The 14,511-nt window shown below is 46.2% G+C and overlaps 1 protein-coding gene across 2 annotated transcripts in view; it reads left to right on the top strand.

Annotated features, from left to right (window-relative positions):
* xrcc6 (X-ray repair complementing defective repair in Chinese hamster cells 6) overlaps positions 1-13,788 on the top strand; it is a 35,353-nt gene extending 21,565 nt beyond the window's left edge. For both annotated transcript variants that reach the window (XM_041178083.1, XM_041178082.1), the window contains exons 10-13: positions 2,349-2,478; positions 9,106-9,206; positions 10,060-10,176; positions 13,150-13,788. In XM_041178083.1, coding sequence (XP_041034017.1) covers positions 2,349-2,478; positions 9,106-9,206; positions 10,060-10,176; positions 13,150-13,352 — 551 coding nt within the window. In that variant the 3' untranslated portion in view covers positions 13,353-13,788. The remainder of the gene's footprint in view (positions 1-2,348; positions 2,479-9,105; positions 9,207-10,059; positions 10,177-13,149) is intronic.
* Positions 13,789-14,511: the final 723 nt, after the last annotated feature.

Here is a 14,511-nt window from a genome sequence, read left to right as displayed (position 1 = left end):
CATTATGTTGCAGTGTGGGTATCCCTGCATTATGTTGCAGTGTGGGTATCCCTGCATTATGTTGCAGTGTGGGTATCCCTGCATTATGTTGCAGTGTGGGTATCCCTGCATTTGTTGCAGTGTGGGTATCCCTGCATTATGTTGCAGTGTGGGTATCCCTGCATTATGTTGCAGTGTGGGTATCCCTGCATTATGTTGCAGTGTGGGTATCCCTGCATTATGTTGCAGCGTGGGTATCCCTGCATTATGTTGCAGTGTGTGTATCCCTGCATTATGTTGCAGCGTGGGTATCCCTGCATTATGTTGCAGTGTGTGTATCCCTGCATTATGTTGCAGTGTGGATACCCCTGCATTATGTTGCAGTGTGTGTATCCCTGCTTTATGTTGCAGTGTGTGTATCCCTGCATTATGTTGCAGTGTGGGTATCCCTGCATTATGTTGCAGTGTGGGTATCCCTGCATTATGTTGCAGTGTGGGTATCCCTGCATTATGTTGCAGTGTGGGTATCCCTGCATTATGTTGCAGTGTGGGTATCCCTGCATTATGTTGCAGTGTGGGTATCCCTGCATTATGTTGCAGTGTGGGTATCCTTGCATTATTTGCAGTGTGTGTATCCCTGCACTATGTTGCAGTGTGGGTATCCCTGCATTATGTTGCAGTGTGGATATCCCTGCATTATGTTGCAGTGTGGGTATCCCTGCATTATGTTGCAGTGTGGGTATCCCTGCATTATGTTGCAGTGTGGGTATCCTTGCATTATGTTGCAGTGTGGGTATCCTTGCATTATTTTGCAGTGTGGGTATCCCTGCATTATGTTGCAGTGTGTGTATCCCTGCATTATGTTGCAGTGTGGGTATCCCTGCATTATGTTGCAGTGTGTGTATCCCTGCATTATGTTGCAGTGTGTGTATCCCTGCATTATGTTGCAGTGTGGGTATCCCTGCATTATGTTGCAGTGTGGGTATCCCTGCATTATGTTGCAGTGTGTGTATCCCTGCATTATGTTGCAGTGTGTGTATCCCTGCATTATGTTGCAGTGTGTGTATCCCTGCATTATGTTGCAGTGTGGGTATCCCTGCATTATGTTGCAGTGTGGGTATCCCTGCATTATGTTGCAGTGTGGGTATCCCTCAATTATATTGGCAGGGTGGGTATCCCTGCATTATGTTGCAGGGTGGGTATCTCTGCATTGTGCTGCAGTGTGGGTATCCCTGCATTATGCTGCAGTGTGGGTATTCCTGCATTATGTTACAGTGTGGGTATCCCTGCATTATGTTACAGTGTGGGTATCCTTGCATTATGTTGCAGTGTGGGTATCCCTCCATTATGTTACAGAGTGGATATCCCTGCATTATGTTGCAGTGTGTGTATCCCTGCATTATGTTGCAGGGTGGGTATCTCTGCATTATGCTGCAGTGTGGGTATCCCTGCATTATGCTGCAGTGTGGGTATTCCTGCATTATGTTACAGTGTGGGTATCCCTGCATTATGTTGCAGTGTGGGTATCCTTGCATTATGTTGCAGTGTGGGTATCCCTCCATTATGTTACAGAGTGGATATCCCTGCATTATGTTGCAGTGTGGGTATCCCTGCATTATGTTGCAGTGTGGGTATCCCTGCATTATGTTACAGTGTGGGTATCCCTGCATTATGCTGCAGTGTGGGTATCCCTGTATTATGCTGGCTATGTGGTTGATTTTTGATGTGGATCTTCACTTGTGGTTTTCTTCCATTATTTGTGTGCTCCACTGTCCATTGCAAGTGAACTGAGCATTGGGCCTCAGCCATGGGTCAGTCCAACTTCATACTGTCTCCCTGAAGGCAGTGGAAGACAAAGAAAGACTCCCAAAACATTTTACAACCAATAAATTGTTGACGTGCCGACACTGTTGGAATGCGGGAAACACGGCTGCCAATTTGCACAAGCTCCCACCAACAGTCATGTGATAATGAGCAGTAACATTTTTTAGTGATGTTGATTGAGGGGTAGCTATTGGCCGAAACACCATTGAGATCTCCTCTGCTGTTCTTTAACAACCGCCTGAGAGGGAAAACAGAACCTCGGTTTTCTGTCTCATCTGAAAAACATTAAAGTACCTGAAGGTTCCTAATGCCCTGAGGAACCATTACCGCACCCACCCACCCCGAGCCCTCCCACATACACAGTACTGGTTTGTGGGACATAATTAGAGAGACCACTACTGACCTGATTCCTGTGAAAATGTGAATGTTCATCTTGGGACTCCAAACACCCTGTCAAACGCAACTCCTAACTCAGGCAGTGTGTAGATGCGAAATGCTCGCCAATTCTTAGTACAAATAAAACTTTTCCATCGTTTTCACATCAGGATTCCACCTGATTTTCTTGCCTTATGCCGACGATATCCGGAAGATCAACTTTACGGAGAAGACAGTGGCCAATGAGGAACAGATCGAGAAGATGAAGTTAGTGGTGCAGAAACTCAAGTTTAAATACAGGTCAGTCAGAGGTTTCACACCATTAAAGACTAGCACGGTTGTTGATTTGGCCATTGTCATACTGAGGATGGTTTTGTGCCCCAGCTGCTTTTATTAGCAATGGGAGGAGTTGAAACTGCACAGCTCAAACAGAGCAAAGGCTTACATTTATGTAGCACCTTGCAGGTTATAAAACGTCCTGAGGTGCTTCACAGGAGGGTAATTGGATGAAGTTTGACTCCAAGAAGTCCTTAAGGCAGGAGACCCCAAAGCTTTGCTATGCAGGCAAGTTTTAAGGAGCATCTTAAAGTAGTGTAAGGTTCCACAGAATCTCACAGTGCAGAAGAGGCCCTTCGGCCTATTGAGTCTGCACCGACACGTAAGAAACACCTGAGGGGGGGAAACTTTGGACCTAGGCAGCTGAAGGCCAGGCTGTCAATGGTGGAGTAATGATGGAGATTTTCATCCATTGCTCCATTTACACCCGGCAGGCAGAGGAGATTTTCATTCATCACTTTGGGTTGAACTTGGAACCGAGTTCTCAGAGGTGAAAGGTGAGTGGGCCCCCCTGCCCTGTACGATGCCTGACCTTTGTGACTTTCCTCTTTCCACTTTTCACTCAGCAAGAGAGATGTCCATGTCACTGCGAGGCAGATGTGTATGTGTCCCACTGAATCTTGACAGCAGTATTAGTTTTTGTGGGTTTCTGATCAGCTTGTGAGATCTCTGTGACAAGTTGCACTGGATTCCATTGTCACTTCACCTTGGAGCCAGGGATTCCGACTCTCTCAGTCTGGGAGAAAGTTCCCTCTTTCCCTGTTGTGACAGTTCAGTGCGAGTGAGTTGGATATCAGGAATCTTGATGAATTTCTAATTGAAAGCAAGAATTCTTGACTGGGGCAGAGATCACATCATATGGATTCTAAGTGCCTTTGGTCCATGTGATCTCTTGGACTGGTTGCGATCACTTGAGAGGGTTTCCTACATTGACGCTGGGAATTGTTTTGGCCTCTCTCGGAAGACTACATATGTGGGGATAATTAGAAAATATCTGCTCATGATGCCTCAGCCAGGCTTGATGAAGCAGTTGGACTTTTGCTCCCTGTGTTTGTATGCTGATATATTGGCCAATAGGAATTACTCCTGGGTGCATGAAGACATCCAGGGCTGTCAAAAGAATGTCAGTAAATTTCGTTCTATGTGCAGTGTTCATACTATTCAACTGTGAGTAGTGGGGCACCTCAAATTTCAGTGTTGGGACCCTAGCTTTTCACAACATATATTAATGATTTAGATAAGGGAACTAAATATAATATCTCCAAATTTGCAGATGACACAAAGCTGGGTGGGAGGGTGAGCTGTGAGGAGGATGTAGAGATACTTCAGCGTTATTTGGACAAGCTGAGTGAGTGGGCAAATGCATGGCAGATGCAGTGTAATGTGGATAATTGTGATGTTATCCATTTTGGTAGCAAAAACAGGAAGGCAGATTATTATCTGAATGGCTATAAATTGAGAGAGGGGAATGTGCAACGAGACCTGGGTGTCCTTGTACACCAGTCGCTGAAGGTAAGCATGCAGGTACAGCAGGCGGTAAAGAAGACAAATGGTATGTTGGCCTTCATAGCGAGAGGATTCGAGTACAGGAGCAGGGATGTCTTGCTGCAATTATACAGGGCCTTGGTGAGACCACACCTGGAATATTGTGTGCAGTTTTGGTCTCCTTATCTGAGGAAGGATGTTCTTGCTATAGAGGGAGTGCAGCAAAGGTTTACCAGACTGATTCCTGGGATGGCGGGACTGACATATGAGGAGAGATTGAGTCAGTTAGGATTATACTTCTGGAGTTCAGAAGAATGAGGGGGGATCTCATAGAAATCTATAAGATTCTAACAGGACTAGACAGGGTAGATGCAGGAAGGATGTTCCCGATGGTGGGGGAGTCCAGAACCAGGGGTCACAGTCTGAGGATACGGGGTGGACCATTTAGGACTGAGATGAGGAGAAATTTCTTCACCCAGCGAGTGGTGAGCCTGTGGAATTTGCTACCACAGAAAGTAGTTGAGGCCCAAAATATTGTGTGTTTTCAAGAAGGAGTTAGATAAAACTCTTGGGGTGAAAGGGATCAAAGGATATGGGGAGAAAGCGGGAGCAGGCTATTGAGTTGGATGATCAGCCATGATCATAATGAATGGTGGAGCAGGCTCGAAGGACCGAATGGCCTCCTCCTGCTCCTAGTTTCTATGTGAGAGCCTGTCCTGAACATTCATCCATACAATAACAGTGGCGAGGTAGACTTGGATTGTTGGGCCCCAACTATTTACAATCTATATTAATGACTTGGATTCAGGGGCAGAAGGTACTATAGTTAAATTTGCAGCTGACACCAAAATAGGTGGGAAAGTAAGTTGTAATGAAGAAATAAGAAATTTACAAATGGATATGGACAAGTTAGGTGAATGAGCCAAAATTTGGCAGATGGAATTTAATGTGGATAAGTGTGAGATTATCCATTTTGGTTGGAAGAATAAAAAGGTGTCTTATTATTTAAATGGAGAGAAACTTCAGAATGCTTCAGTGCAGAGGGATCTGGGTGTCCTCATGCATGAATCGCTGAAAGCTAATATGCAGATACAGCAGGTAATAAGGAAGGCAAATGGAATTTTGGCATTTATTGCTAAACAAAGAGAGTATAAAAATAGGGAAGTGTTGTTGCAACTATACAAGGCATTGGTGAGACCGCACCTGGAGCACTGTGCACAGTTTTGTTCCCCTTACTAGAGGAAGGATGTTGTTGCACTGGAGGCAGTTCAGAGGAGGTTCACTAGATTGATTCCAGAGATGTGGGGCTTGTCTTTTGAGGAGAGATTGAGCAGTTTAGGCCCATACTCACTAAAGTCTAGAAGGATGAGAGGAGATCTAATTGAGATATATAAGATGCTAAAGGGGATAAACAAAGTTGACATGGAGCGGATGTTTCCCCTTGTGGGGCATTATAGAATGAGAGGCCATAGTTTTAGGCTAAGGGATGGTAGATTTAAATCAGAGATGAGGATGAATTACTTTCCTCAAAGAGTCGTGAATCTGTGGAATTCACTACCTCAGAATGCAGTAGATGCCAGGACACTGAATAACTTTAAGGAGGACATAGACATTTTTAATTAGTAACGGGTTAAAAGGTTATGGGGAGAGGGCGGGAAATTGGAGTTGAGGCCAAAATGAGATCAGCCATGATCGTAATGAATGGCGGGGCAGGCTCGAGGGGCTAAATTGCCTACTCCTGCTCTTAGTTCTTATGTTCCCAGAGGAAGTATTTTCCATCATAATATAGAAAGGAAGTTTGCATTTATATCGGAACCCCTCTGGACATCCCACTTAGAAAGTGTAGTCACTATTGTAACAGATTGACCCTCTTAGCTTGGCTCAGCCGTTACCACTCTTCACTTCTGAGTCAGAAGATCGTGGATCCAAATCTCATGTCTAGGTTTTAAGAACATAATTTAGGATCTCTGGAAAGAAAGAACAATTTTTATTCGATATAGCACCTTTCAGAACCTCAGAACTGTGAAATAACTTTGAAGTGCAGTCGCTATTTTAATGTAGGAAAGCCAGAAACCAATTTGCACACAGATCATCTCATTTTAGGTGTGATTTGAAGGGTAAAACATAGAATGGTTACAACAAAGAAAGAGGCCATTCGGGCCATTGTGTTTGTGCTAGCTCTCTGCAAGGAAAAGAACTCCCCTGCTCTTTTTTGAAATAGTCCCATGGGATCTTTTACATGTACCTGAGAGAAGGCATCATCTCCAACAGTCCAGCCCCCCTCAATATTTCACTGGAGTGTCAGCCTAGATTTTGCACCCAAGGCTCTGGACTTGAGCCCACAACCTTCTGACTCAGTGACTAGTTCTAGCACTGACATTGCTACCATGCTCAAAGGAAGGCAGGGAGCTCTTGTGGTCTACTGACCAACATTCATCCTTCAACCATCACCAAAAACAGATCTTGTTGTGCCTGTAAGATCCTGCTGTGTACAAAATTTTACTTCCTTATAGATCTATCATTGACAATAGGGAGCAATTTGAGGTGTTTGAAATACCTACCTGGTACCAGGCTTGCCTCAAAATGAGGTGTCATTGAGCAGGTTATTGCTGAGTATGCGCCGCTTGATAGCAATTTAATGACCACTTCCATTACTTTACTGATGATGGAGAGGGGACTGATGAGTTAGTAACTGGTTGGGTTGGATTTGTCCTGCTTTTTGTGTACAGGACATCCCTGGGCAATTTTCCACACTGCTGGGTAGGTGTTAGTGTTGTAGCTGTACTGGAACAGCTTGGCTAGGGACGCACCAAATTCTGGAGCACAAATCTTCAGTACTATTGCTGGAATATTGTCAGGACTCACTATCCAGTGAAGCTATAACACAGGACTACATGCGGCCAATCAGCATAAGCAGCAAGTGAGAGAGAGAGCTAAGCGGTCCCACAACCAACTGACCAGATCTAATCTCTGCAGTCCTGCCACATCCAGTCGTGAATGGTGGTAGACGATTAAACAACTCACTGGAGGAGGAGGCTGCACAAATATCCCCATCCTTAATGATGGGGGAGCCCAACACATCAATGCAAAAAATAAGGCTGAAGCATTTGCTACAATCTTCAGCCAGAAATGCTGAGTGGATGAACCATCTCAGCTTCCTCCGGAGTTCCCCAGCATCATATATGCCAGTCTTCAGCCAATTCGATTCACTCCACGTGATATCAAGAAACGGTTGAAGACACTGGATAGTGAGTCCTGACAATATTCCAGCAATAGTACTGAAGATTTGTGCTCCAGAATTTGGTGCGTCCCTAGCCAAGCTGTTCCAGTACAGCTACAACACTAACACCTACCCAGCAGTGTGCAAAATTGCCCAGGGATGTCCTGTACACAAAAAGCAGGACAAATCCAACCCAACCAGTTACTAACTCATCAGTCCCCTCTCCATCATCAGTAAAGTAATGGAAGTGGTCATTAAATTGCTATCAAGCGGCGCATACTCAGCAATAACCTGCTCACTGACGCTCAGTTTGGTGTCTGCCAGGACCACTCAGCTCCTGACCTCATTACAGCCTTGGTTCAAACATGGACAAAAGAGATGAACTCCCAAGGTGAGGTGAGAGTGACAGCCCTTGACATCAAGGCTGCATTTGACCGAGTGTGGCATCAAGAAGCCCTAGCAAAACTGGAGTCAATGGGAATCGGGGGAAAAACTCTCTGCTGGTTGGAGTCATATCTAGCACAAAGCAAGGTGGTTGTGGTTGTTGAAGGTCAATAATCTCAGTTCCAGGACATCACTGCAGGAGTTCCTCAGGGTAGTGTCCTCGGCCCAAACATCTTCAGCTGCTTCATCAATAACCTTCCTTCCATCATAATGTCAGAAGTGGGGATGTTCACTGATGATTGCACAATGTTCACCATTTGCAACTCCTCCGATACTGAAGCAGTCCATGTCCAAATGCAGCAAGACCTGGACAATATCCAGGCTTGGGCTGACAAATGGCAAGTAACATTCACACCACACAAGTGCCAGGCAATGACCATCTCCAACAAGACAGAATCTAACTGTCGCCCCTTGACATTGAATGGCATTACCACCACTGAATCCTCCAATATCAACATCCTGGGGGTTTCCATTGACTAGAAACCGAACTGGACTAGCTATATAAACACAGTGGCTACAAGAACAGGTCAGAGGCTAGGAATCCTCTGTAACTCACCTCCTTACTCCCCAGAGCCTGTCCACCATCTACAAGGCACAAATCGGGAGTGTGATAGAATACTCTCCACTTGCCTGGTTGAGTGCAGCTCCAACAACACAGAAGAAGCTCGACACCATCCAGGACAAAACAGCCCACTTGATTGGCACCCCATCCACAAACATTCAATCCCTCCACCACCGACACACAGTAGCAGCAGTGTGTACCATCTACAAGATGTACTGCAGGAACTCACCAAGGCTCCTTAGACAGCACCTCCCAAACTCACGACCTCTACCATCTAGAAGGACAAGGACAGCAGATAGATGGGAACACCACCAGCTGGAAGTTCCCCTCCAAGTCACTCCATCCTGGCTTGGAAATATATCACCATTCCTTTGCTGTTGCTGGGTTAAAACCCTGGAACTCCCTCCCTAACAGCACTGTGGGTGTACCTACACCACATGGACTGCAGCGGTTCAAGAAGGCAGCTCACCACCACCTTCTCAAGGGCAATCAGGGATGGGCAGTAAATGCTGGCCCAGCAAGTGGTGCCCACATCCCATAAATGAATAAAAAGAGAGTGTCACATGAGAAGTGCATCGCACAAGAATAAAATCCCTCTGCTGCCCCCGTCACTTTGACCTGGTGTGATAAACCCGTCTGGTGATAATACTGGGTCATCCTGCTGATGCTGGAGCAGAGCCGAGGGAGGTTCACTCACCATGTGGCCCAGCCATAACCGAAACCTAAGGATGCTGGACGCTGATACTGGGGCCAAACATTGGAAAAGATTACCCACAGCTCACATTACCGCTAAAGGTTACACGTCCCCGTGTAGTGAATGGGAAATCCCTGCATCATTTCCACTAAACAAAACTGACTTTTTCTGTTCCTCTGGCAACAGGCCCGAGAGCTTTGAGAATCCGGTAATTCAGCGGCATTTCCGTAACCTGGAGGCGTTGGCCCTCGATTTAAAGGAACCAGAAGGAATGGAAGACCTGACATGTGAGTATCTGGTTGTGAAGATTCTATTGACTGCCCAGCGGCAGGAGGGATTGGTGATCATGATCTCACAGTCTAGTGAAGCCCAGGTTCCACCTGTAGTCTGTTACAGGTTAGATGTCCTCCACAGGACAGCACTGTGGTGAAATTTTCTAATTGGATTAAGGGCCCCTGGGCCAGTGTGAATATCGGGTGAACGTTGGATCCATCTGTGGGGGCAGAGAGGGTTAGCTGGGGGCATGAAGAGAGGAGCAGGGTGGTGAAGGTGGGGGGAGCGGTTTGGTGAAGGATGAACTGGGGGGGCGGAGAGGGGGAGCTGGGAGAGGAGGGGGGTGCGAGCTGGGGGATCTGGGGGTGTGGATAGGGGGAGCTGGGGTGCAAAGAGTGGGAGCTGGGGGTGCGGAGAGGGTGAGCTGGGGGTGCGGAGCTGGGGGTGCGGAGAGGGGGAGCTGTGGGTTCAGAGAGGGAAACTGGGGGACAGTGAGTGGGAGCTGGGGGTGCGGAGATGGGGAGCTGGGGGTGCGGAGAGGGGAGCTGGGGGTGCGGAGAGGGTGAGCTGGGGGTGCGGAGACGGAGAGCTGTGGGTGCGGAGAGGGGAGCTGGGGGTGCAGAGAGGGGGAGCTGGGGATGCGGAGAAGGGGAGCTGGGGTTGCGGAGAGGGGGAGCTGGGGGTGCGGAGAGGGGGAGCTGGGGGTGCGGAGAGGGGGAGCTGGGGGACAGTGAGTGGGAGCTGGGGGTGCAGAGAGGGGGAGCTGGGTGTGCGGAGAGGGGGAGCTGGGTGTGCGGAGAGGGGGAGCTGGCGGTGTGGAGAGATGGAGTTGGACAGAGGAATGTAAATAATCATTTCCCCACACAGTGCCAAAGACAGATGTTATGGACAAGAGAATGGGACAGCTGGCAGAAGAATTCAATGCACTGGTTTATCCTCCTGACTATAACCCAGAGGCAAAGAGCCATCAGAAGAGGAAGCTCGGTGAGTGCTCACGAAAGAGGAGCAAATTAAACATCGTGTCAGGAAATTGCACATCTCAGGATAGAACTGAGTCACACAGTCAAGGAAGTCCCTGCCCAATTCTCTGTCAGAGCTGAATCAGCTAAACATTGGAAGAAAGAAAGAATTGCATTTCTATAGTGCCTTTCACGGCCTCAGGACATTGCAAAGCACTTTACAGTCAATCACCCCTCTGACCCCCAGCTCCCCCTCTCCGCACCCCGAGCTCCCACTCTCCATCCCCCGCCCCAGCTCCCTCTATCCACACCCGAACTCGACCCTCGGCACCCCCCATCATCGCCTCTTCATAATCACCCCAGAACCATGACACGAGATTTCACGTTTTTAAACAAAAACAAACTTCATTGTACATTAGAATTAAACAAAGCAAACACTATTAACTTAACACTATAGTTTATAATTATGCTATGAAAACGGTTCAACTTTTCACTTCACCCCCTGCCAAAGAATTCCCCTATACGTTACAAGAATATTGAAGGTTTATTCACCTCTGTAGGTCAGGTCTGCCACAGCCCTCTGGAACTCACTTTATTTCTCCTCAGTGTTCTAGATATTCTCTGAGGTAAGATTCAATGGGGATCCTTCCATTAGCTTTTTTGACTAACCGACCCTCCAAACCTTATTTAATACCTTACAACAATGGATGCCTCCGCTCCTTGTTCTGGCTGCTGGCAGATACCCAGTGCTTCCTCAGAGCTACCAAGCCAGCCCTGCTGCCTGCTTTCTACCACAAGGCTCTGTGGGGACCACTGTTGCTTTCTTGCACCAGTTACACATTACAAATCTTTCAGCAGCTTTTTCCTCTCACGGAATCTAAATTGAGCTTGAGCTCCATCTGCATTCCATGCGGTGGACAATAAAGTTTGTATTTTCTCTGCTTAAAGTGCAGGCCTGACTAACGGTTATCTCCTGTTGGCTCTCTCCTCTCAGTGAGATGTAGTCTACACCAAAGCAAAACCACAACAGCCTGGTTTCTGAACAGATACCCAGATGAACAAGATAACCTTCTATCCCCACAGCCCATCTTTATGACAACGTGGCATGCTTTGGTATGTCCTCAAACAGAAATGTAAATCAATTATTTTACCTTCAACAAAACTCTTTGATTCCGTAACTCATATGGATAATTTATATTATTAATGGAGTTATGACCCTATCTCCAGAATTTCTGTCCTTATTAAGAAACTCCCTTGATGACTTAACTTGCCCCAAACCTCTTTTCATTTGGGAACTACATGGATAATTTAAATATTTTATCGGAGTAAGTGGAGACTCTCTGGCTCTACCACAAGCCTATCAATAGATTATCCATTGTTCAAGTGTTCCCACTGTCTGCTCTAACCTTATTGAATAAACACAGGCTACCTTTTAAGTGTAATAAACCCAGGCTTGTTTGAGTTCTATTTATATCAGAATTTTGTTTAGCAATTTCGCAACTAAATGCCCCATTTATCTACAATTAAAACTTTAATTCCTAAAACTAAAGTTATACTCTCAAACATATGAGTTATGAACTAGATATTCACAACATAATGTTGGTAACTAAAGTGGCAGTTACTTTGCAAACAACAAGTTCCCATCATTATCATGTGATAATGACCAGATAATCTATTTTTTTTTTGGTGATTTTGGTTGAGGGATAAATATTGTTCAGGACACCAGGGAGAACTCCTCAGTTCTTCTTCGAAATGATGCCATAGGATCTTTCATGCCTACCTGAGAGGGCAGAAACTGTATCGGTCTCATCTGAAAGATGGCTCCTCTGACAGTGCTGCCACTCTGTCAGTACTGCACTGGAGTGTCAAATCTGTTCTCGGAACTCTGAGTGGGGTTTGAACCGACACTCAGAGGAAAGGGTGCAAGCACTAAGCCCAGGGCTGGCACCAATAAGGAAATTGATAGCAGAAAACCACTTTATTCGTCCTAATGGTATTTCTCAGTTTCCAATCCTGCTCATCTCAGCTGGGGCAGTGATTGGAATATAATGTTGTGGCTGTGTTACTAGACTAAATAATCCAGGGAACAAATAGTTGCTTGGTTATACAGAACTTGAGTATTGCTGTTGAAGCTTTTTATCTTGCACTCATCAGGACAGACGCAAGAATGCCAGATTTTAAAGGGAGCAATAATTTAAGGTTATCAGTCAGGCTCGCAATGTAGCTCACTTATATTTGCTAGAAGCTACATATATTCATACACAGGGCCTCTGCAGGCAAGAGGAACATGTCCAGACATTGCACGTTTTTTGAATTAAACAGAAGTGTGGGGGGACAATAGCTCCCTGGTGCATCCTGCATGGTAACGCCTCAACCAATCAGCACCCTTTTCTCATGCAGTATAAATTGTGGCTCCCTTTGAAATTTGGCATTCTTGTCTCTGTCCTGATGAGTGCAAGACAAAAAGCTTTGACAGCATGTCTCTTTTTTTCAGCGACACTCAAATCCAGAGAAAATAGGTTCAAATCCCACTACGGCAGTTCAAGAATTCTAATCTAGTTTTTCTTTCAACCGACGAACAGTAAAAGTGACCACAAACCTGTCAGATTGTCGGAAAAAGATCCGACTGCCCACTTCATGTCTGTTGCGGAAGGAAACGTGCTGTTTCCAGTCTGCCCTCTATGTGACTCCAGTCCCACACCAGTGTGGTTGACTGTTGAACGCTCCCTAAAGTAACCTGGCAAGCCACTCAGAAGTATCAAAACTGCCCGATTCAGGGCAACGAAGGCTGGGCAATAAACAACAGCGATGCCCGCATCTCAAGAATGATTATTGTTACACTGTTCCTTAAAAACAGTCGGCAGATGTAATTGTTCTTAAGTGGAGTTGTTGTCAGCTGAATATTCAAGCATGGGGCCATTGTAGAGCTTTGGCACTGAGAATTTTCGCAGTGACTGTCTAAAGGATTAAAGTGTGAACTGCTGTTTTCTGTGATCAGGCAACACAGCTGGGGGAGCGGAGAAGAAACCGAAAGTCGAGGCATCACTGGGGGTGGATGAGGTCAGGCGGCATCTGCGGAGCGGGACTCTGGGCAAGCTGACAGTGCCGGTGCTGAAGGAGGTCTGTAAACAGTACGGGCTGAAGGGCAGCAAGAAGCAAGAGCTGATTGACGCCATCACCGGCCACTTTGCTGAGAAGTGACCGGACCTGAGTTCAGGTGATGGCTGGGCCTGCACCAGCAGCGGAGACGCAGTCGGGTTTAGCTGGGGAAATGCACACCCAGCCTTCTCCACATAACTGAAGCCTCACAATCACGGAAACGGGAAAGCTACAACCCCAGTAGTAGCCAGTATCCAAATGAGCTCTGATCCAAACATAACAGAACCAAGACTCGCTCTGACAAGGTGAAAGCCTCTCTGTGACTCTGACCATCCTGGGCTTCTCTGCATAATGGGGATGGCACAGACTTCCCTTCTGAGATCTCCAGGATATACCGACCCTCACTGACAAGAAACTCAGAAACTGCACAGGATATTTTTGTATCTCCTGAATTTTTCACAATTTATTTTAATAATTAGTATTGTACAAACCACCTGTAACCCACTCACATCTAACCAAACTCTGTGTTGGCAAGTCATTGTCATGTCTGAACTTTATTTTCCTCACTACTATTTTTACAAGGGTTTGTGGGGTGGTGGGGAAGCCTTGAAATTGGTTACAGCAGCAAGTTATCTATTAACTACCAACTAGCACTGCCCATGGCTAATATAATGTACCTTGACTGCCCTCTTTACTTAGAAACACTGGTTAAAGTACACTTGTAATCCTAGTGAGCTAATTTCTATTTACTACACATCGAGGGAGAAACAGGTAGGTACAGTTGGATACAGCAGCACAGTATCGTGAAGATTAACCTAAATCTGGTTTAACAAAAGTGCAAAGCAATAATGAGGTTTCGGGACCTCACTTGAATTGGCTGCAGCAGATGAACCTGTGGACCAACCTCCCAACGTTCGGCAGCACCACCGTAGGAACAAGATTAAAAACAGAAGATGCCAGTGGTTCTCAGCAGTTCAGGCAGCATCTTAGTTAACGTATCACGTCAATGCACTTTCGCCGGAACCAGGAGCAGGTCCTTCAGCCCCTCCAGCCTGTTCTGGGTGAAAGAGGCTAGGGTTACTCTGAGGTTAAGAATTCACTACAAACCATCTTTTATCACACTCCCTTAACACACTAACCAACCTCCAATCCTTATTTTGGTTGACTGTATTTTTCATAAGTAAGAAGAGGGCGGAGTTTACTGGGGAGTTTTTTGAGTACTTTCTTGCCTACTTTCTCTCTTCGTCTCTTGGAGCTCCAC

The sequence above is a fragment of the Carcharodon carcharias genome, chromosome 31 (genome assembly GCF_017639515.1).
Source record: "Carcharodon carcharias isolate sCarCar2 chromosome 31, sCarCar2.pri, whole genome shotgun sequence".
In the NCBI taxonomy this organism is placed as follows: domain Eukaryota; kingdom Metazoa; phylum Chordata; class Chondrichthyes; order Lamniformes; family Lamnidae; genus Carcharodon; species Carcharodon carcharias.
The sequence above is the reverse complement of the archived record's forward strand: the minus strand, read 5'-3'. Positions and strand labels throughout refer to the sequence as shown.